General features: G+C 36.0%; 2 protein-coding genes across 2 annotated transcripts; both read right to left on the reverse strand.

The window, feature by feature from the left end:
* Positions 1 to 7,201: 7,201 nt before the first annotated feature.
* LOC103950566 (cyclin-D3-1-like) lies at positions 7,202 to 9,311 on the reverse strand. The gene is made up of 4 exons (XM_009361797.3): positions 8,541 to 9,311; positions 8,243 to 8,444; positions 7,977 to 8,107; positions 7,202 to 7,865 (listed from the first exon to the last, which is right to left on the reverse strand). The coding sequence occupies exons 1-4, from the start codon at positions 9,072 to 9,074 to the stop codon at positions 7,602 to 7,604; spliced, it is 1,131 nt and encodes a 376-aa protein (XP_009360072.2). The 5' UTR covers positions 9,075 to 9,311; the 3' UTR covers positions 7,202 to 7,601.
* An 8,548-nt stretch (positions 9,312 to 17,859) lies between these two features.
* Positions 17,860 to 20,845, reverse strand: LOC103950558 (protein DCL homolog, chloroplastic-like). The gene is made up of 3 exons (XM_048580586.1): positions 20,481 to 20,845; positions 20,275 to 20,389; positions 17,860 to 18,284 (listed from the first exon to the last, which is right to left on the reverse strand). Exons 1-3 carry the CDS (start codon positions 20,828 to 20,830, stop codon positions 18,114 to 18,116), a joined length of 636 nt encoding a protein of 211 aa, XP_048436543.1. The 5' UTR covers positions 20,831 to 20,845; the 3' UTR covers positions 17,860 to 18,113.
* Between the last annotated feature and the right edge of the window lie 1,074 nt (positions 20,846 to 21,919).

The following is a 21,919-nucleotide window of genomic DNA, read 5'->3' on the forward strand; positions in this document are numbered from 1 at the left end:
GCAACACGTGTAGTTTTAAGCTGAATGGTTTGGGTACGACGCATGTGGCTCAAGGTGAACGCTCTTGGTGAACAAAATTTTGATACCCAGGTTGGTCGTGTACGCTCAGAGGCAACTCAAGCAAATTGCCATGGGTTAGAGATGAAGAAAGGTGGATCAGAGCACAACTTCATCGTGTACATCCAGAGGCAACTAATCAAGTTCCTAAACCGATGAGAAAGGGGGAGATCAATAGCTAGTGGAGTAGAGCTTAAGGAAATCCTAGGAGCAGCAAGAGTAGGTGAAGCAAGGGACCATGCCAATCTTGAAGGAAGTTAGTGCTGTAGTGGACGGCTTACCTTGGCTTGAATCTTGCTCATGGGGAGATTGTTTGCGTAACTTCACTCGTTGATAATCTATACACTAGAAGTAAGCAATCCACTACTAACTGCATCGAGATTTTTAAGCTTAAAATCTACCAAAAGGTCCATTGGGCTTCACCCAACCCAAAATATTGGACCTACATAGTTCAGACGGACAGTATGAATGTGTGCTTGGACTCGGTTTTCCTCAAGTGATGATCAATGGAGTTTTACCCTTAGTTTTCTTCTTTGAGACTAATCTTGCATTTTGATCTTCTCACTTTATCAAACGTGTCATTTTTTTTATACAAAAATAAGTCATTTAATGCTTTAAAATTATATTTTATGCTTTCCATCTTTAATCCCTAGCTAAAATCATTCTTTTTTATTTTTTGTGTGTGTACAAAATGACACATGACAGTTGATAAAGTGCAAAAGGTTGAGAGATTTTTCAATACCCAGAAGATGGTCACATACATCATATGTCATTATACAAGTAGAAGAACACTTAAAAAAACAAAACTATTATCCACTTATACAATAACATATGGTACACTACATATTTCTAACATGTTGAAAATCTCTCAGATAAAGTCCAAGTACAAAAATTGCATGGACTTCTTCTTTCATGTGAAGCCCAAGTTTTCTTGTCTAAATCGTCTTCAAGTTTCAATGTGCTTACTTCTATTTGGGCTTTAGATATTGAACGTGCCAACCTTAATGCTAATCACAACACCTTTTCATCGACCAAATTTGTTACCAAAAGCTTTATCCGTGAATGTGTGGGCCTTTCAGTTTGACATAAAAAAGATATAATCAATTCAATTAGCATTCGTCACTTAGTATCTTGTTTTACTTATATTCTTATCATATTGTGAGACTTACATTCATCCACTCATTTAATGTAGATATTATTGCTTGTTAAAAAAAAAAAAAATATTCAATTAGCATTCACCAGTTCGATTTATTTGATTTTGACTAATATCATTATTGTAACCAAATAAAACAAAACTATTGTTAATTGGTTTTGTTTGATCAGTTTACGCCTATTCCAACCCATCACTAAAAAATGTTCAACATTTAAAGAGTTTTAATTTTCTAAACATCCACACATTTCAATTTGGTCAAAAGATTAAGTTTTTTCGGAACATAAGAATTCGATCAAGTCAACTAGAGTTTCAATTAATAGACTTTTATGTGAGCAAATAATTTATTAATTACAGTCCCGCATATGCATAAAATACAAACAAATCTCTTAATTGTTAATAGCCATTACCAATCGTATAGCTAAACAACGTCATGTGTTGGACGCCAAAGAGGTGAATAAATGACAAATACGAAATATCTCATTGGTTTCCAACAGAACTACATCCCTTTTGTGGTTAATCACGTTGCTTACTGTAATTATAAAAATTTAACAGTATTTTCGGGCCATAGAAGCAGTTTTTTGGAGAATCTTACAAACTCATTTTTACGAAGACATTTCTAAAAAAAAAAAGGCACTTATATAGACAAGTATTTTTCACATAGACAAACCAAATGGACAGCTTTTTCATATTGCGTATTAGTAAATTTATGCTGGTTTCTGGATCCTAGATCGGAATTAACAAGCACGAGACAAAGAAAAAAGAAAAGGATGAAGAAAAGTTACAAAGCAAACAGACACCGGATAGGCACAAGGCTATGGAGCACATAGCCTATTATATTGTTCCTATTTCTTCAAGTCCAATAAATTAAAAGTTTCATATTACTAATATAGGGTCAGACAACTTAGGCCACCAAATTAAATAGTCACACTCACCTTAAGGAAAATCTTTATGGTTATTGCTTGCCATATAAAATTCAGTATTCTTCTTTCTTTTTTCTTTGAACACACCTAGGAGGCTAATTCGAGAGATTACTCTAAATTGAGCAGCGTAATGAGTTATGATTAGGTTAAGTTGAATGTTCCATGCCCACCGGAAGGAAATTCAGTTGACATAATTTTATGGTGGTTCTAGCTCGAATCTTGTTATCACCACAGCACAACACCACTGCCCCATAACACTCAGTGGAGCAAACGAAGTGCATAAATAATTTTCCGAAAACTATAATTTATGAAGAGGAGGATTTGCACTTGGATGTAAGAGAACATACACACTACCATATTCTGATCAACTGACCTAACACCCATATACCACAAATTACTTATTTCAATACTAAAGCTTTGTTGGGGAATTTGGACCCCATAGAAGGAAACAGAAAATTAACTAAACCAAGAGCAATATTGGACCACAACACACTATGATAATCATGCCATAAGGACCACCTCGTACGGTCGATGGCATTGGGCGCATGGCTTGGGCAAAAAATAATGGAGCTTGTCTTATTTTTCATGTCTTCCATTAAAACAACAGATCAAGAACCACCCTAACCAAGGGCAGAGCAGAGAGAGCAGGATTGCAGAGCTGTCCTCACTCCCTCCCCCTCCGGTCTCTGCATAAAATAGTACGTTTGGCATTTCATGAGATGGTGACATGTTAGGGAACCCAGCCCAGCAAAGCCCATTGGATACCGATCCTGCGGTTTTTATCCTATCCAAATGGCTCTCTGCTGCTTCTGCTACAACTGCAAGACTGCAACAAAACCTGGGATAAAGATCGATGATGCAAATTTAAACCGTTTAGTTGGATATATCTGGGAGGGATAAAACATAGAAGAAGGATATCATTAAGCCTCTCACGAGTCGAATGTGCATTCTTCTTCTAAATTCATCTTACAAAATATTCATGGATTTCAATGTCCTGTGCCTCGTCTATCGTATCTGTAACAATTTATGGAACAATGGGTCAACTGCATGCACTTTTGAATCTAGCATATGGTGATTCTTTTTTTTTTTGAAAAAAAAAAAAACAAAGGATTAGGGTTCTGGTGGCCGTATGATGACTGAAACAGTTCGTTTTCAAGAATATTAATCCTGCAAAAATAAAAAAAATTATGAAATTTTAAGTTGAGGAGTACTTGGGATAGTTGACCATGCGCACATGGTTTACACTTTCATCAATGGCTTATGAGTTACGCCCGTACGAATGTTACTAACAAAATACGTGACTCATAATATATTGTTGATGCGCGAAACTTAGACTACCGAATAGTGGGTGAAATTAACCTCAAGAAACGTGCTTCGTTTAGCTGGTAGGGAATCACAGATGCCGGATAGTAAGTGTCGAAGGGCATATTAAAGTGTCTCATTTACTAATGGTTCACTTTTGCAAAGACATAGTTGATGGACCTAATTAAACCTATACTTTGCGCCGTGTTTGTGTTTAGTGTTTGAATAATGCGTTCACTGTTTCCATAATTCTAACCATAATTGAGGGTTTCCAATCTCAATAACTTATAATTCAGTATCCACTGAGAAAATAAGAAATCCTCACATTGAATGCGTACAATTAATATATCTGCGATTAAGTTTTCAAATTTGACTCCAATAATTAAATGATCATTGCGACTTGGGAGTGATTGTAATTGCTAGCCTTCTGGTTGATCTCAATAACTGTTCTCATATGTATAGCATGTGACCCTTGTTTGTAGGGAAAAAGAAAAGAAATCTAGCCCAAAATGATTTACATCCTAATTAACCTGCATGCATGGCAAAATTAATTAGCTCGAAAAATGATAGAACAATGAAAAACGTCTTAATAAATATTTATCCTCTCCAACCGTTGATCTTTAAATTTTACAACTGTATTTGATATGATTGTTGGATGATGTTTCATGATATAATCGTACATGATTTTTCATTTCATGTGTGTGTTAGAATATAATACTTCGGTTGTTTACGTAGTTTCAAGTTCTCGGAGTTAGCCTAAACCCTAGCTATGGAAGACGAGAGTGATCGACTCCAACGATATATTGATAATCATAATAAACTTAGGGAATTGTTATTAGCATTTCAAAAATCTCATTCTACACTCCAAACTTTCTATATTTGGAAAAAAAAATACACTTGTGAGAAGTGGAGAATGAGATTTTTGAAGTGCCACTAACATTTCCCTAAACTTAATTTGAAGAAAAAAATATATATAGTGTTATATATTAGCATATTTATTGAATACGTATGTAACGATGTACTATGCATAAATTAAACTGAATTTCAATACAAATATAATGATGAGTGTAAATATTTAGTAATCACAATCACGTATGTAACGAAGTAAACACATATACAAAAGGAGGAGTCTGTAGAATGTTAATGTGGATATTGGATATCTCATGAAGTGAAAAGAAAAGAAAAGAAAAGGGTGAGGTTTGAAGAGTTCAAAGATGGCATGCAGCAGCATCGGCCATAAAAGAAGAGAAGATGTTATACCTCTGTAACCAATTGCTCTCATTTTCTCTCTGGACTTTTATCAACAATCTGTATCTTATCACTGTCTTTCTTGCTTTATCTTTTTAGGTTGAACTACGGTACAGTCTATGCCCTAAAAGCAAACCAAAGAGTAAGGAACAACAAAGACATGTCATACAAATTTTAAAGATATTGTTCCCCGATTGCAGCATTCTCCCCCTACCCAGCTTTCACCTTTTCTTGCTTTTTCTATCCATCTTCTTTTCGTTATGTAAAATTAATTTCTTTTTAATCTTCTTCTAATTAAGTGCTAATCCACCCCTTTATGTTGCGGCTTAATTCTCCACTTTCTTTTTTGGTTCCTCTTTCCCATAATTCTACCTTTCATCCACTTACACATCTCTCAAGGTCTAACTAACATGCTCTTCTGCAACATTCATTTAAAACTATATGCAAAATTAAATATATATCCCTCGCAAATTTATATCTTTTGCATAGGGAAAAATAAAAATCAAAACTTTGAACATATTTTAATCCTAACACTACTACGTTACTTCATTTTTGTTAGCATTTTGACCGAGCCTAGCAGATTATGCACTTGTAACTAAGCAATGTGTTAAAGTGATAGGTTATACGATAAAATATTGTTGAGGTCAAATCAAACACGCTTTAAAACCCTCAAATTAGTAGATTGTCATGTTTTTTTTCATGTGATGGTATAATTATCGCATCCAAGTTCTAAAATGCAGCAATATAGACTTGATATACTATACGAGATCGCCCATAATATATGAGTGAAATCTTGAGCCTTCATATTTTATAATACTGTGACAATCGCGGTGCATGAGCAAATCAGCAGATTAAATTATTCAATCATGCCTAAGTAAAGCTTAAGCACTAGGCATGCAATTTTTTTCTAAAGAGGAAGTAAGTAGAAAGCACATGAGGTGCTTCTTGCGGGTGTCTTTTGTGAATTATAAACGATTAATTAGTGAGATCGATTGGTTAACTCAACTCGTGACTACAAGTGGCAGAAATCTAATGTATAAAATTCATTAATTCCCCCCAAGTTTCGAGCCAAACACAAGATTGGGATAGAATTTATGAAAAGATTAAGTGGATATTTAAATGCAACGGTCTTATATAAAATCTGAAATTAACTAAATGATCTGGGGACAATACATGTATGTGTGTGTATATATACATGGAGAAATGTTTCAATGCTCCGAAAACATAGTCTGGTATACTAATGTCATAATACAAGTAATTAGATACTTAAAAAAAAAAAAATTACAACCACTTATATATCATACTTGGTATACCGTGCCGTGTTCCGACACACTAAAAATTTCTCATATATATGGTCATATTGTAGATGTACAAGGGTCTTACTCTACTTTGGAGCTCTAGTTGACTAAGCCTTGTTTGGTGGGGGATGCCACGTACTACATGACCCGTTTGCTCTTTGGAAATATTGAAGGGTCCTTAGGGTTTAGGGTAATTGTATGACATTGCCTTGATTATCAGAAAGCGATTTTAACAACATTTGACATGAATAACTAAAACTATTTCTAAACAATAAAAACACACCGTCGTTTTTTCAAAAACATACATTAACTGCTTTGAACTACGTTTTGAGAAGGCATTTGGTTTGCTAGTAAACACTTTGTTGTGCTTCTATGAACATCGCTTATGATACAAACATTTAAAAGCACATACGTTTACAAACCGACCCTTAATCACTATTGCATTTTAAAGTGAATTTTAATAATTGAAGCTAAAATAGAGCATAAATACAAAATAATCAACAAAACTAGTTAATAGATACCCTAATTTAGTACGAGAGGAAATGAAACTATGAAAGAGCCTATAGGCTTGCATTGAAACACGAGGTGTCAAATTTGGGTGGTTTACAACTATTGGTCTTTGTTCTAGTCCCCTAAGTCATGCAAGATTTAGCTCATCCATCGAGGTCAAACGTTATTTAGAACACCGAAAATACTTGTGGCCGACAACATCTTCTAACCACATGCATTCAAACCCTCCCCTCCTTTCCTAATCCTCCTTGCTCAATTCTCATCTCTCCCCGTTTAAATATATATATATATAAGATTAGAATTCGGAAAATACATCTTTTTTATACACAATTTAACACGTTTTCTTGACTCTTATTTCGTAATTTTTTTTCAAAAATTTAAATCGTTTACGTTTCAATTCATCATTCTACATTCATACATTATCTTTGAAAAAATTAAATAAATTCAAAGTCATTAAAACATTTATTTTTGTAGGAAGAAAATGAACAAATAAGATTTTATAATAAAGTAGTAAATTTAATTCAACAATTATATGACTTTAGATTTGAACGATTATTAGCAAAGATGATATTTAGAAGAAGACAAAAAATATAATCGATTGGATCCTTGAAGTAAATTACAAAGTGAGCCCCACAAACATCTGAAATGTGTGTCAAAGGATCCTAACATATATATGTATATGCATAATTTTTCAGGGATTTTTAACAACAGAATATTTAAATAAATTAAGATAATGAACAATGTGGAAGGCAGCTACACCTACATAGATATTATTGCTTTCTTTTTTGTTTTTTTCTTGAAAAAGGCCATGCAAGAGGGGTAAGAGGAGATATATATAATTATACTGCCCTGCAGCTGCTGCAAGTGCTCTCTTCATTGCTATGTTCTTAAAAAGTTTCCTCCGGATAAAATGCCAACCATCTCCGTTTCCTAATCTCCGATACATCCACCATCACACATGGATCGGATCATCCGGATTGGATTGGACTGGAATGGATTTGATTGGGACAATTAGGATGAAAATTCAAAGATGGTAGGCAATTTAACAAATCCACATAAGTATTATTAGACATGGAAAAGACTTTTTTTTGGTAGATGGAACCAATTGAGGAACTAGCGAGGGATGATGCTGAGGATATCTGCATTAGGATTCTGGTTGAGCTTCCTCTTCTTCGACAGAGGCTCCGGCGAGGATGAGACTGATGATCCAACGGCCCACGAATCATTCGAGCTATCAGAGCTAAATGACACATCCATCACTCCATTGGGACTCCTTGGAACAGAACCAAACTTACGCTTGTTGGATTGTTTGCCATTGCCTTTGCCTCCGGAAGATGTTAATTCCGATATGAGCTTACAGCAAGCATCCACTTTGTCCTGTTTCAAGTTCAGTCAAAATCTAAGGACTTGTATAAAAGTTTCAAAATATCTCTTTCGAACGGGAAAGATTAGTACTTTTCGGATATTTAAGGGTAACAATTAGCAAACCTTATTGATGCCCAGAATTCCCAAGAGCTGGTTTCGGTATTCGATTAGTAGACACGGTTCTATGTTATTGACAACGTGCAGCATTGTGGCAGTGGCAACTACAGATGGAAGGAAAGACATGAACCTAGAATCTGCATTTACAAAAACATTCCAAATTCCAACAACACTGTAAGACACAGCGTAAAGATCGCAGCTTTACTTTGTTTTCGATCATGTTATTGCGAAAATCAAATCGAATCAATGACAGAAGAACAAGATTTGGATACCTGAAATTAGATTCAGAAGGATGAGCTCACATCTCTTGAGGAATTCCCAACAGAGATGGTTTTTCAGACCGAGTCTTCGGGTGATGTAATCGATGAACGAAATCGGAGTGACAGGATTCATCTTCCATTGGAGAGTTGAGAGCACCAAAATCTCCATTCGTTTGATTGTTCTAGCTTCAAACACATACTTACTATCCTCCACCTTAAAAAACACAAAGAAAAAAACCCAACAAATTTCAACAACCAAACACATAGGACAAGATTCAAGAAACCAAACACATTGTACCAAACAACATACTTGGAAATCCTGCAAAAGGGGGACTTGGGTCTCCTCAACTTTGGCCGCAAGAGAGATACATGCCACTGCAGCGAGCTGAGTCATCCACGGCTTCTCAACCTGAAGCTGGAGGCTGGATAAGAACCTGTCGAAGTAATCCGCCGCGAGCACCGCCGTTAGGGCGGAGAAAGAGTAGTGGGAAGTGACTCTCAGCATCCAATCCACCGCCTCTCTGCGAGCTCCGGCCAGAGAGGGGCTGATTTGGAGGGGTTTCTGGAGCTCGTTTTGCTCAGATTCTTTGGAAGACAGAGAGATTAGCTCCTCATTGTCCCAAAACAGGTCTTGCTCGACAAAGATTGGAGCTTTTATTGGTTTAAACGACGAAACATTGCTGTAAAAACTGTCTTCTACTAATTCCTCTTCTGGGAAATAATCCACTGCGCTCACTTGTTCATCCACCAAATGCTCTTCGGAGCAGTACAGAGTGTCTAAAAGGAAACCTGGGTTTTGTTCTTCACTTGATTCTACTGCTTGATGATGATGTTTTCGATCCATCTTATTCTGAGAAGAAGAGGTTTAATTTGTTCTGGGTTCATTCCTTCATTGAAAAGCCAGAGGCTGAGAGAGTGAAGAAGAAGAAGAATAAGAAGAAGAAAGATAGCATCTCTCTATCTTAATCTCTATCTCCTCTCTCTCTCTCTCTCTCTCTCTCTCTCTCTCAGAAGTAAGAACTGTCTCTGATTGATAAGCAGTGGGGGAAGAGGAGGGGAGGGACTGACCACAGGCCCCAAATATGCGTTTTATAATTTGTGGGTTTTAGTTTTTCCCCAATGTCACTGTGAAAGCAAACTCTTTATTTTTCTTTTTATTTTGAGTTAAACTTTTTATTCTTCTTTATATAAATGATATTTCTTTTTCTGATTTAATATTATTCTACTCGTAAAGGCAAAGAATTTGATCCGAGTCACATAATAAACGATCAATTACAATTCATACTAATTAGGTATCAACTTTGTCCTGACCAAAAAAAAAAAACAATATCAAATTCATTATTTTATGAGTTATATATTAGACATTTCACTTATAAAAAATACAACTAAATTGTAGTGCTAATGAATTCCCAAATATTTCAATATATCTCAAAAATATTTATATGGTGTCTTTCTCTACGGGTTATAATATGAATGCCTAACAAGGTTTGATTTGATATCTCCTCCTTCTCAGATATATTACCAAAAATTAAATATGCATGTTATAACTTGTGTAAAATTAAAACATAAATGTTCTGAATATATAATTAATATTCTCAACTTATACAAATAAGACTGAAAAATATAAATAATTAGTTATGTTTTTATTTTTTCAAAAAATAGTTATGTTAATTACTTAACCGTAATCTTCCCGTTTTCAATTTGTGAAAAGAAAAGATTGGCGAGATCGCGTGCTTAAATCCAGCGGACGCTGGTGAATATGGGCCATGCAGAGCATCAAGTTGACACGTGACATCTGTATCTTGTATTAGTTCTACATGAAGTCATCGAGTACTGTGAACCGTCAGATCTGAGGACCATATATGATGAACGTGCATATTGATAGCCAAGGTGAATAAAGAATGTCTTGAGCTGGTAGAGTGTATGAGCGGCCAGGCTTTAAAGGATATCTTGTACATTTTTGTGAAGTTGTGGTTTAATTAAAAGTAATGTTATCATTTTGACCACTTCACTGATTACCTTACTAATTAATAAAGATGAAATTCACTTGTATTAGAGAGACGATCAGTAGTGTAGTTCAAATAGCAACATCCTTAAAACAAGACATAACATGTTGAAAAAACTTGAATTAAAGATGTGATCGACAATGTGGTTCAAATAACAACACTCATGTTTCAATATTGACTCTACTGTTGAGAAAACTCACTTGCAACGTTGAGGAAAGAAGAGTGTAGAATCATCGTTTAGACCTTAAACTTTAGGTTTCTAGTCTTGCATTTGTTAATCGCATCTGTTTTAGATTTCAAGTATCAAATTTTAGATGCATCCCAAATCAAAATTTCTAAAACACCATTATATACGAGAGTTATTTTTAGCATTCCCAAATAACATTCAACACTGTTCTTTCTTTAACATCTTCAAAAAGTGTAATACGATTATTTTGGAGTCCTGATAATAACTTCCTTCAGCATCCTTGATAACTAACAATGCCAATAGTAGACGGCTTAATGATAATTAAAGAAAATTGAGTAAAAATGAGATTTGAATTTCCTACATAAAGAAATTTCATGTCTACAGTGTATGTTTATTTGTCATGTACTTGGTAGAAATGATAAACGGTGGCTTATTTTTTAGTCTTTCGGGATCGGAGTAGGTGGGTTTGGCGCGAGCGCGAACACCTTCGCGCGAAAAAAGAAAAAAGGAATCCTCTGAAATCTTGATGCAGCGAAGATAACTGATACTAACAAACACGAAGGGCAAATGAAATAAATTTCATACTTTTGGCTTCCCAACCTAAATAACTATTTAAATATTTATAACGATAAGAAATCGAGCTGTCAGTTTGTGTTGCATTTCGAAAGGACACAAGATTGCATCAAGATTTTAAGGGTTTTTATCACAAATATCTTTTAAATTCACTTACTCAATCAAGATGATTTTTAAAATTAAAAATCGATTATATTTCGTGAATATGAATGCTTGAAATCAATATTATCATTTCGTTAAAATTTTTATTAATTGCTGATGTGATATATATGTGATACCGTCAAGTCTAATTAAATCAATGCTTTCATGAAGTATTTTTTTCCCTTACTTGTTAATATTTTCAATTTTATCGACCATATTGACTGAATGAGACAATTTCATAAACTATTTGTGATAAAAACCAAAGATTTTGTTATTGTTGTGATTTTTCAAATCTCTTTTAATATATATTTTTAAATTAAATTAGGTGGTGGAGAGGACAATTTTGTGCATGATTCTATGACCGTTGTGTGCATGAATTGCCGTCAGACTAATGTTTTTCGATGTGCCCTCCTCTCTATTATATTTACCTAATGTCTTATTGCTTGTTTTATGTTCCAATCGTACTCCTTCTTTTTTTTTTTTTTTTCATTTCTTTCACCTAGTGTCTTATTGCAAGCTAAGGTGTGAAGAGTTTTGTTCTCCTGGATCCCATGAACGATGAGAAAGCAAAGCTACAAAAGTTAAATCAACATTTATTCTCCTCCGTTGTTTGATTAAGATTGAACAATATGATAGTTGATCATAATTTATAAGAGAACAAGACTAAATATATGAATCTGATTATTTTTTAAATTAAGTAAAAGAAAAAAGATAAAAAAAAAAGGGGGGGGGGGTTGGCGCTCTCGGATTCCTTTTATTTCAGCTCATCTGTATAAATTTTATATGCATATAAATTATTTGGATATTAACTTATTAGGCATTGAAGAGACATGGGGGAGTGACTCAATGGCATGTGAAAGAAAGGCAAAACAATACAAGAGCCTTGCATTTTTCTGTCAATGTGTCATATATATTAAAACAAATAGGAGATGCTGGTCTCTATGTAGAAGATACTGAAACTTGATGCATGTTCGGTACCAAGGCGGTTTTAATTTGGAGCTACATTAGTTGGGAATAGGTGGAGTGTTTGTGCTTGGAGTAGTAGTGTTTGTGTTCGGAGTGGCACTGTATTAGGTTCAAAAGTTTGTGACAGGAACGATATAGTGTGTGCTTAGAGTGGTAGTGTTGTATTTGAAGTGATAATGTACTAGTTTAATTAGGGATCAAAATTTTACTAATTTGAGAGAGGAATGTAGACGTAACATATGTCGTGCTTCATCGTGTTCGTGTCATGACTCATGTGAAATTGCGCTTAACCCAAATTGACATGTTAACTTATCATGCCTAAATATATGAACCTAAACTCATTCACAAGTTTTACGTGTCATGTCATGTTTCACTTGTTTACTTTCTCTCTTTGTTTTGTCAATCAAATACCAAAATACAAAACCTCATTGATTAACACCAAGTATAGCAAATGTCCAACCATTTTCCATGAAAAATACCTAAAATGAAGCAAGTTAAAATAATTTTTCAAAAAAAAAAAAAAAACATATTGGTTAAAGTTTCGCGAATGAACATCAACCTAACCGGTTAATTAACGTGTTATTATTGTGTTAACTTGTTACGGATCCAATTTAATAAGGCTTGACTCAATCACATATTTTTCCATGTGTAGAACAATGTACTGGTCAAACTAAGTGAAAGTGCGCACAAATTGAAGAAAAGCTAGTTGCGAATATGGTGATATATACTTGTCTACATGTCAATAGTGAGTTACACTGTATATTCTAAATTTGGTAACATGTACTTGTGCACAGGTCAATAATTAGCTTTTTATCATTGACTATGTATGGTTTAATTCGTATAAAAAATTCCATATATAATAAAATATTTTGCGTTGAATGGTTTTGGTTAAAGGAAAAGTAAAACTTTATGCAGATAATTTTGAGCTTTGGCCCAGAGCACACAAGTAAAGGGACTTGAAATGTCTGCCCTGCCATGTCCTTTTATATTATGTGGTCACGGTTAAGTTACGTCAATATTTTATATTAATTTTTTTTATAGAATAAATAAAAAGACAAAAGCAATAGAAATATAAAAGGTTGACGTGACTTAACTGTGACCACAAAAATATGAAGGCATAGAATGGGGAGGGCAGACAATCCAAGTCCCAAGTAAAGACATCCATGAGCGAACTCTTTTTGTTCTATTTTCTTTCTCGTTTTCCACTCTTAATTTTATATGATCGTATATATTCTTTGTAGGGTAATCTTCCCAGGTTTTCAATCTTATTTGCGACGTTCTAGTGTAAGCGTCGCTATAACACAATTCATATTGGAGGAGGGATGATGGAACGAACCGAAAATAAAATCTCATGTGTCATGAATTAAATCACATAGACTACGTTCCTTCAAATTGAATATTCTAAACAAAAAACAAAAAAAAGGTCTGCATGCATGACGAACCCATTACTTAAACTTAAATTACACATAAGTGTTTCGTGAAACTCAACGCATAATTGAATTCAATTAAGGTTAAGATTATAAAACTTAGATTATCATTTTTCAATGTTTCTTTTTAAGATTAAACCTTCTTATTTTCAGTGGTTTAAAAGCTGTAGTTTAATACATGAATATTTCTTGCAAGCAGTTGTTTTTCTGGAGGGCAAACTACTATCTCATTATATTATCGATTATTATTATATGCACCTGTATATACACACACACACACACACACAGAGTTTTCTTGGAATTACACACTTCCCAGTAGAATTTACTATCCCACCAGGACCAGCAGGAGGACAACTCAATTCCTCTTTTGTACGAAAAGTTGGTCTCTCTCTGCACTCCACTCAACCATTATGTTCACAACAGCAAACAATTACAGAAGAGAGAAAACGTAGAGAGAGAGAGAGAGAGAGAGAGAGACCGAGAGAGTATGTGCTTATCAGTCTATGCCTTCAAGTTTATCAGAGTTTTTCCCGCTATGCCATGCAAACAAAAGGAGAAGAATGGAAGAAAAGGGGACACGTGGAGGGCTTCTAGATTTTTTCTTTGATTTGGGTCTTGAGATGTGAGGAATATTGTTTCCCCTCCTGTTTGGATGCTCTTTTCATCTTTTCTTATTTATGTAATCACGATTAAACCACGTTAATATTTTATATTGATTTTTTTTATAGAGATAATAAAACAAAAAGTAATAAAAATATAAAATATTGACGTGATTTAATCGTGATCTCATGAAATATAAGTGAATAGGAAGAGAACCCAAACCAATCTGCCTCCCTTGAGATGTAGCTCTCTTTATTTTACCTTTCATCTTAGTCTTGTTGCTCCTATTTGTAGGTACATTCTTCGAGAAATGAAGCTGGAGGGGAAAGAGGGTACTGGGTGGCAAAAAGTGTTGGTGCTATTGCTGATTGCAGTGTGGGACTCCGCATCAAATGATTTTGATGGATTTGTTGGTAGATTTTGTGGTGGTTGTGGTGGTTTAGAGCAACGAGCAACGAGCAACGGGCAACTTTTGCACTATAGTTACATTGTTACTATGGTGCTATGTGTTAATTATTCAAGAATATGTAAAAAAAAAAAAATTAACACATGACATTATACATGAATTGACATAGAATGTTACTGTAAATTTGTAATGTACTTATCCCATAAAAGTTAGTATCATGTTGTTGAGTTTTTTACCTAATACACCAAGGGCGAAATTGTAAATCATCCACGTAGTGTGTTTCATAAGTCAATGTTAAATTTATGTTGCGAAAAACTCTTAGTAATACCATCGTTGTTAAACTTGTTACCAATCTCGATTTTAAAGCAAACTTTACAGCAAACACAACACTTATATTAATCTAACTCATTTTCCCATTCTCCCTTGCCACTTTGGACTAACTCAAGAGATATCCAATATTGCTCATGTGCATATCGTGTACCCATCATTTTCAAGGGCAGAAATGTCCAAATAAATCGGGTTTGAAAGATCAACTCACCTATGCAAGTGATGATCGCAGAAGAATTTCAATGCAAAAGTCGACGTGCACTAAGATTGGTAATGGACTTAACCACGAGATAAGTGTTCATAAAAGTACATGGACATGGACGATTCGTGCAAATTAGGGTAATACCAAAAATGCCTTCCCCCCAAAATCAACCAGAACTGAACAAAGGTTGGCACTGTTTTACTATTAGAAAGCCTTCAAAGCAATCTCCTTTTTTTTTACCTTTTACTTTTTATAAGATCATAGGCAATTTCTTTTTCCCCTCAGATTTGTAAAACAATAGCATATCTCCTCTTTCATCCTTGTAGTCAAAGTCAGATATGCCCACTCTCTGAAAACTCAGAAAGTGGTTCGTTTTCCTTGCATACATTTCAATCACAGCAACGGAAAGCAAAGCCCTTTATTGGAACTCATCAAACCATCCTCATAGCTGATTAGACCCTTGCATCGATCACAACCCTTGAATGCCATGCTTCATCATCCACAACTACTTGCCTATATCGAGACGCTACTGTAACGGTATCTCAATTAAATAACTCACCGCCACACTTTAAAGTTCAAACACATAAGAACGAATGTTCTACATGCACCAATACTTTAAGACGGTTAGATTTGCACGACTAGATTTGAAGGGTCTTAGTCTAGCCATTCAAACACCGACAATGTTTGATTAACTTGATATGTTCATCACCACAGTGACGTTCCGTCCCGTAGACAGGTGAGGTAAGTCTCTCTGATTGAAGATCGGGAAAGATCTTTTAAGCCCCATGTCTAGCAAGCAAGAGAAAACTCATCATGGTATATGGGCTGTGAGGGGGTCAGGGCCCGCATGGATCTTCCCGTCCAGCTGTGGGGCACTCTCCAACTGGTGGGGGCCCACGAAGAACAGTTGAAAAAGAACCTAATGATCATGTTCATCCCATAATCATGGCACCACCCTACAGAAGTTGGTCATATTGATTGTAACAACTAGTCTCTAGAGGGGCTGTGAACCTTGTTAACCATGCATGCATGATAATGGAGGACAGTTGACCTATATGATTAACCTTTTCTCTTATTAACCTTTTTCTTAATCCCCAAAACCACCATAGTTAATACTTGCCCATTATATATACTTAATAACACTAGCTTTCCCATTATTTGATTACCTAGTGGTTTCTATAGTTAGTCCTCCTAGCCACCCTTCAAACCACTAGCCTATGCTTCAAGTCGATCATGCGAGTGTAAGCTGATAGTGACTGTTCATGCATTTTGAATTCCAGAAGCATTAACGATTAAGCGACTAATTCTAGCACTGATTTATTGTCTGAAAACAAGGGTCACCGTCAATCGATAGAAGTGGTATATGAGTTTGTCCACCGTCAATCATTTTAGTCATTTCATGAAAAATATTTGTTAAATAAAGACCAAAGTGACAAAAATACTCTTAATTTAATAAACAATATACCAAAATGATTTGACAAAAATTGATGGTTTTTTTGTAATTTTATTATTATTTAACAAAGATTTTTTTCACGAAAGACCAAAATAATTGACGATGAACAAACTTAGACACCAGTTCTATCGACTTTAAATCATAAAGATCAAAATGAGAAGTTATATCAATTTTAGAGATCATTTTGAATAAAAAGCCAAGAAGGCAATTAGGAAGTGTAGTTTAGAAACCTAAAGATTTATTGGCGGGCATTGACTCCTTGGTTTTTGAATAGTAGAGGAAATAAAGGGCGGGTAAAATTTGAGTGCGTTATATATATCACATCAAAAGAGGGGGAAACTGGAAACAGCTGGTTTTACCATCTTTGTGTTGTTCAAAAATTAATGCAAAAAGCTTATGGCCTTATGGGTGGGGAAACATTAAAGTTGAGAATATTCTCAACACTTTACACCACAAACCATTAAACATTACCAGCAGAAATATGATGTCTCTCTTCAACAATAACCACATTCCTCCTGGCATTTCCCAGTTTTGACTCGTAAAAACCCAAGTATAAGTCTAGACGCAAACCGTTAGATTTAGATTTTTATTGTTTTTAAACTAATATCTGAACGGTTAAAATACTCGGAATACCTGGAACTCTGGCGTACTCAACAAAGTTCCATAGATAACGTGCCCATCTGTTAGAGCTTGACTCTTTTGAACTTAACCACTCAAATTCTACTAGTCAGTAAAAGGTACGGGACCACGTAGGTAAATAACTTCAAATTACCAGACTTCTAAGCTGTCAGAAAATTAAAAAATTTCAGTTCTTCATTTATGATACTACCCAAACTGATCTAGACCAAGTCCTATTGGATGGTCCGACCATCCAATGCCGGCCCATTAATCACGAGAAAACCAGGCTAGGGATGCCCGACTATATCACCCGCAGGAAACCTCTCATGGACCCTCTGCATTTTGTCTCACCTGACTCACCATATGACAAGGCTGCCCAAGTCAGCCCAACTTACCGAAGTTTTTCTCTTGTTAATCGCAAGCCGTGGATAGACACAAACTCCTATCTCCAACACTTGTCACAATGCAAGGCTATTATCTCCACTGAGGGTCAGCCAAAGGCTACAAGATCATCGATCATCCAACGTCTTTAGGACTCATGTATTTTAGCTATTATGATCGACAAAGTTTCAAATTGACGAGAGAGCGCCAGGTTGTTATCTAATGGGCTTTGACTTCTAGGAGATTCAACAATCCTATTAAAACAGGTCCTAGGAAAGACAAAAGAAACAACAATAGTCATATCAAGTTAACAAAAACATGTTCAAAGCCAAGGAAAGGAGATGCAAGTCAACAAAGTGAAGTTCACTTCAATCAGTTTCTTCGTTGTCATTCTTAAAGATACATATGAGTTTCAGTCAAGGATTATCTACCATATTGACACTTTGTAGATCTAGGTTATATGTAGGTCACTGAAGGTCTGAAAACAAAAGACATTCCCATTCCAAGGTATAATTCGAATATCATTTCATGCGCATCTGTAATTATCAAAGCAAAATTAAACCCCAGTACAAGCGTTACGGAGGAGTAATGCACATTTAGCCACTACCACGTTTAAAATGTTCCCGAATGAATCTATCTGCATGGGATGGGTACTTATCTCGGATATATGCTCGAAGACACTTCTGGTAGGAGAAGTCTATCCATACACCATCAGTTCTTATGACAAATAGGCACCTTGAGTGTTTAAATTGGGGATGCCGATCAACCTTCAGTGTTACAAAGAAAGCGGTTAATGTGCATTTTCATTTCAAGTTCTATTCAAATAAAGTTCAGACTGAAATAGAGAGATTTGTGGAAAGAGACAGACAGAGATAATTTCACGTCATAAAAATACACAGAAATAATAATAGAAAGAGCATTATCTACTGTTATATATCACACTCGTTACTCATTTCTGTACCAATATCCTAAGGAAAAAGTGGCCAAAGAAACAGTTGAAAACTATTAGACCAACATATTAATAGATTAGTTTCAGCTTCTGTTATCATTTTATTGTAATGAAAAGGAATGAAATAAATAGTCTGTAGAAAATCACCTAGGTGAAAAATAAGCCCCAATATTCAAGGATAAGTTATATAGAATATAGATGCAGATCTGGAGTCCTAACTATCATTTAATTGAATTGAAAAGAAGTGAAATAATAATCTGTAGGAAAACAAAACCTAAAGAAAATAAGCCCCAATAACAGTCAAGGACAAGTTATGAATAGGGCAAGATGCAGATATAAAGTCCCGAATTGTTGCTCAATTGCTTAGGACATGCAGCTGAAAAATGTTAAAGTGGTAACAAAAACGCGTGTAGCCCATTAAGCTAGAGCACCTGTGAATATCATCCAATCGAACTTCATCTCACACAGGCTGGACAAAATTAAATTTCAGCCAAGACAAATGCTTTTCTATTCACATAATCATTAAGAGATGCCAAAAACTTCTTAGTTGTGTCTATTTGTGCAGCTATATTCAATCGTTCTTTTACTATTCAAATGTAATACAGTTAATATCTGGCATTCATCCCAGAGTTTGGCTATGTATAAAGGCCTAACCACTTGTGAAATCCAATTCCACAAGAGACCTTCCTATTCCAAAGGTTGGTGACACCGATTTCTTGTTAAGCCTCTTGGTTGACATAAAAATTGGAATGACATATTAGCACTAACATATTAAAATAGAAGTGTCCTTGTGTTTGATAAGATATTAGTGTTTTAGTTGGAGTTAAGGGTACCCTGACAACGTTGAGTTCACTGGACAATTTCTGTAAGGGTGCTTTTATATGCATTGACATTTCTACTCTTTATCCCGATCTCCCTAAGGCTTATTTAACTCTCTCATTTCACCCATCAATATTTCAATTTCTTTGTTCTTTTAGACTTAAAAAGATTAAAGTTAGATATCTGTAAGGGCAAGAGTCAAGGTCCTCAGGGAAGGGGTGGAGGCGGAGGTGCACGGGGAAGGGAGGAGGAAGTGGATGGGGACGGGAGAAGGAAGTGGATGGGGAAGGGAGAAGGGATGAGGGAGGAGGGGAAGAGGTAACAGGGAGAGAAGGGGAGAAAGCATAGTAAGACAAAGAATTGAATCAATATGGGTAATATGAGTAGTATCATCATGTTTTTAAGCCGTGATGAGTAAGGGGATTGGTGCAAATAGGATGAACATCAACTTGCTAGCTGTTCTAACCTATCCCCCACACGAGTTACTGACCATTTTCACCCTAATTAAAGCTCTATAGTCCACATTCCTCCATTTAAGCCTCCTTATACTTCAGAACAACCATGATTTTTAAATTACCCGCTACATCCGTTTCAAACACGTTCAAGTATAGTCCGCAACACTCAATATGTTCACCACAAATTTGGTTCACAAACCGTTAACCCCTCTTTCTACGATTTCAACCTTTGAAAATCCATTTTTCCACTAACCCAAACCGCCTCATGAAAGCATAAACATGCTTGTTTCTCTATACGAAAGACTATCATACTTCAAAGCGTGCACACGAATGGTGATTTGTGACACAAAACAGTGTGTCTTCCAAACCATCCTAAACACCAATTTCCTGTTAACTTTTTCGGTCGACACAAAATTTGATTGGTGAATCCTTTACACTACGGCAAACATATTGGCAATGGCTAATAAGTTATTTACACTCAATATTTTAGTAACAAAAAATCTCCAACTGTAAATGGTGGGGTGAAAAAATTACCATGATAGAATCAATTCCGCAGCCAATTTTATCCTTCGATTGTGGATGATGAACAAGAAGCCTTTCCACCACAACCTTTTCATCTTCCTCCGTCAGCTGCTCACCATCCATATACCTGCAAACCAGCAAAACCAGTCACATAACGTTCACAAAGCGAAACGACGGAGCTCCACGTCGTTGCCAAGCTAAGCTAACAGTAACCATACCTATCAGAGTGCAGAATCTCCTTGGCGAGCAAAACGACGGGCTCGATGTCGTTTAAAATCTCCCGTTCCTTATCTTTCCACTTGCAGTAGTCAGGGTCGTCCCAGCGCGGGTACTTCGGCGGCTCCTTCGCGCTCAGCACTCCTCTCAGCGCGGACCCGTCCGCGGACGACAATAGGCTCTCCCGCGGCTCCTCCGCCCTAGTCGACTCGCTCGCCCCGCTGCGGCACGCCCTGCCACTCCGGACCGCCAGGCGAAGGCCCAGGCGCTGATGGTGGACTCGCGCGCAGAGGAACGAAATTGTGCGCAGCAGCACCGGATTCAGAGTCGCCATTCGCGTCGTCGTCGTCATCTCATTGTTTGAGTGGCGGCAGTGTATCGTGGATCATGGTAGTGACTGTACTAGACTAGTCTCAGTCGGTGATGATGATGACTCGGTGAGTCGTGTGACCGATGCGGTGGACTTTGTGGGAATTCTGATATTTGTTTTCGGTTTTTTGGAAAATAAATAAAAATTACAGGCCCATTATAAGGCCCAGTTTGTGATGGAGATCAGTAGTGGGGGCGATGGATGGGTTCATGTCCATCACGTGTTTCTGTTGTCCGAGTGTCCAACGAACTAAAACTACGTGGCCCATGCTGCTGGATTTGGGTATTATTGAATTGTGAAGATAACTGATAAGATATAAAGAGTTGAATTTAGAACGGTTCGGACAAATTGAGAGAGAAAAGAGACTGTTAAGCCGGGCGCTATTTGTAATCTCTTATTTGATATATTCTAGAAAGCTAGGGCTAGTAGCCCAATTTTAAATATTTAAAGGATGAACGCCTTAATATTATTGGTCAATTGTTATTACTATAAAGCCTGACCTATAAAAATCAAAATAAAAGTGGGAATAATAATATAGCCATGAAGGAATAACCAATTATGCAAACAAACTATAGAAAAGTGCGTATTTAAAGATGGAGGAAGAGCCGTCGCAGGGTAAATTTCAGATCCTACTTTTCTCTTTCAGTTGACGAAGAAGACAATGTACAAAATTGGCATTGGCATTGACATGCTGCAAAGTTAGACAAAAATATAAATCATGTATTTGCCACGTTATCATTTAATGATCATGTTTATGAGTTTATAATTACATTGTCGCTGCTAATTTTCATTTACCACCCGCAGACGACGACACACCTCTAACTTTAAATTTAGTTTTGGTTCTGCAAGTAGAGTAATCTTTAACCAACCGATAAACAGGTTTAAACTTTAAATTAAAATCAGGATCAGGGGCCCCACAAGCCAACGAGCAAAATAAGACAATCACAGGAAAGCGCCCGCTTTTGATATTTTCTCCCTGGCGGAGAATACCATTGTGCCATCAGCCAAACGCTGAGAAGAAGTTTCCAAAAACAAAGCCTAATGCAATCGGATTTCAAGTCCGCCCCCCTA

The sequence above is a fragment of a genome, unplaced genomic scaffold (genome assembly GCF_019419815.1).
Source record: "Pyrus x bretschneideri cultivar Hongxiangsu unplaced genomic scaffold, Pyrus_bretschneideri_v1 Contig1, whole genome shotgun sequence".
Lineage (NCBI taxonomy): Eukaryota > Viridiplantae > Streptophyta > Magnoliopsida > Rosales > Rosaceae > Pyrus > Pyrus x bretschneideri.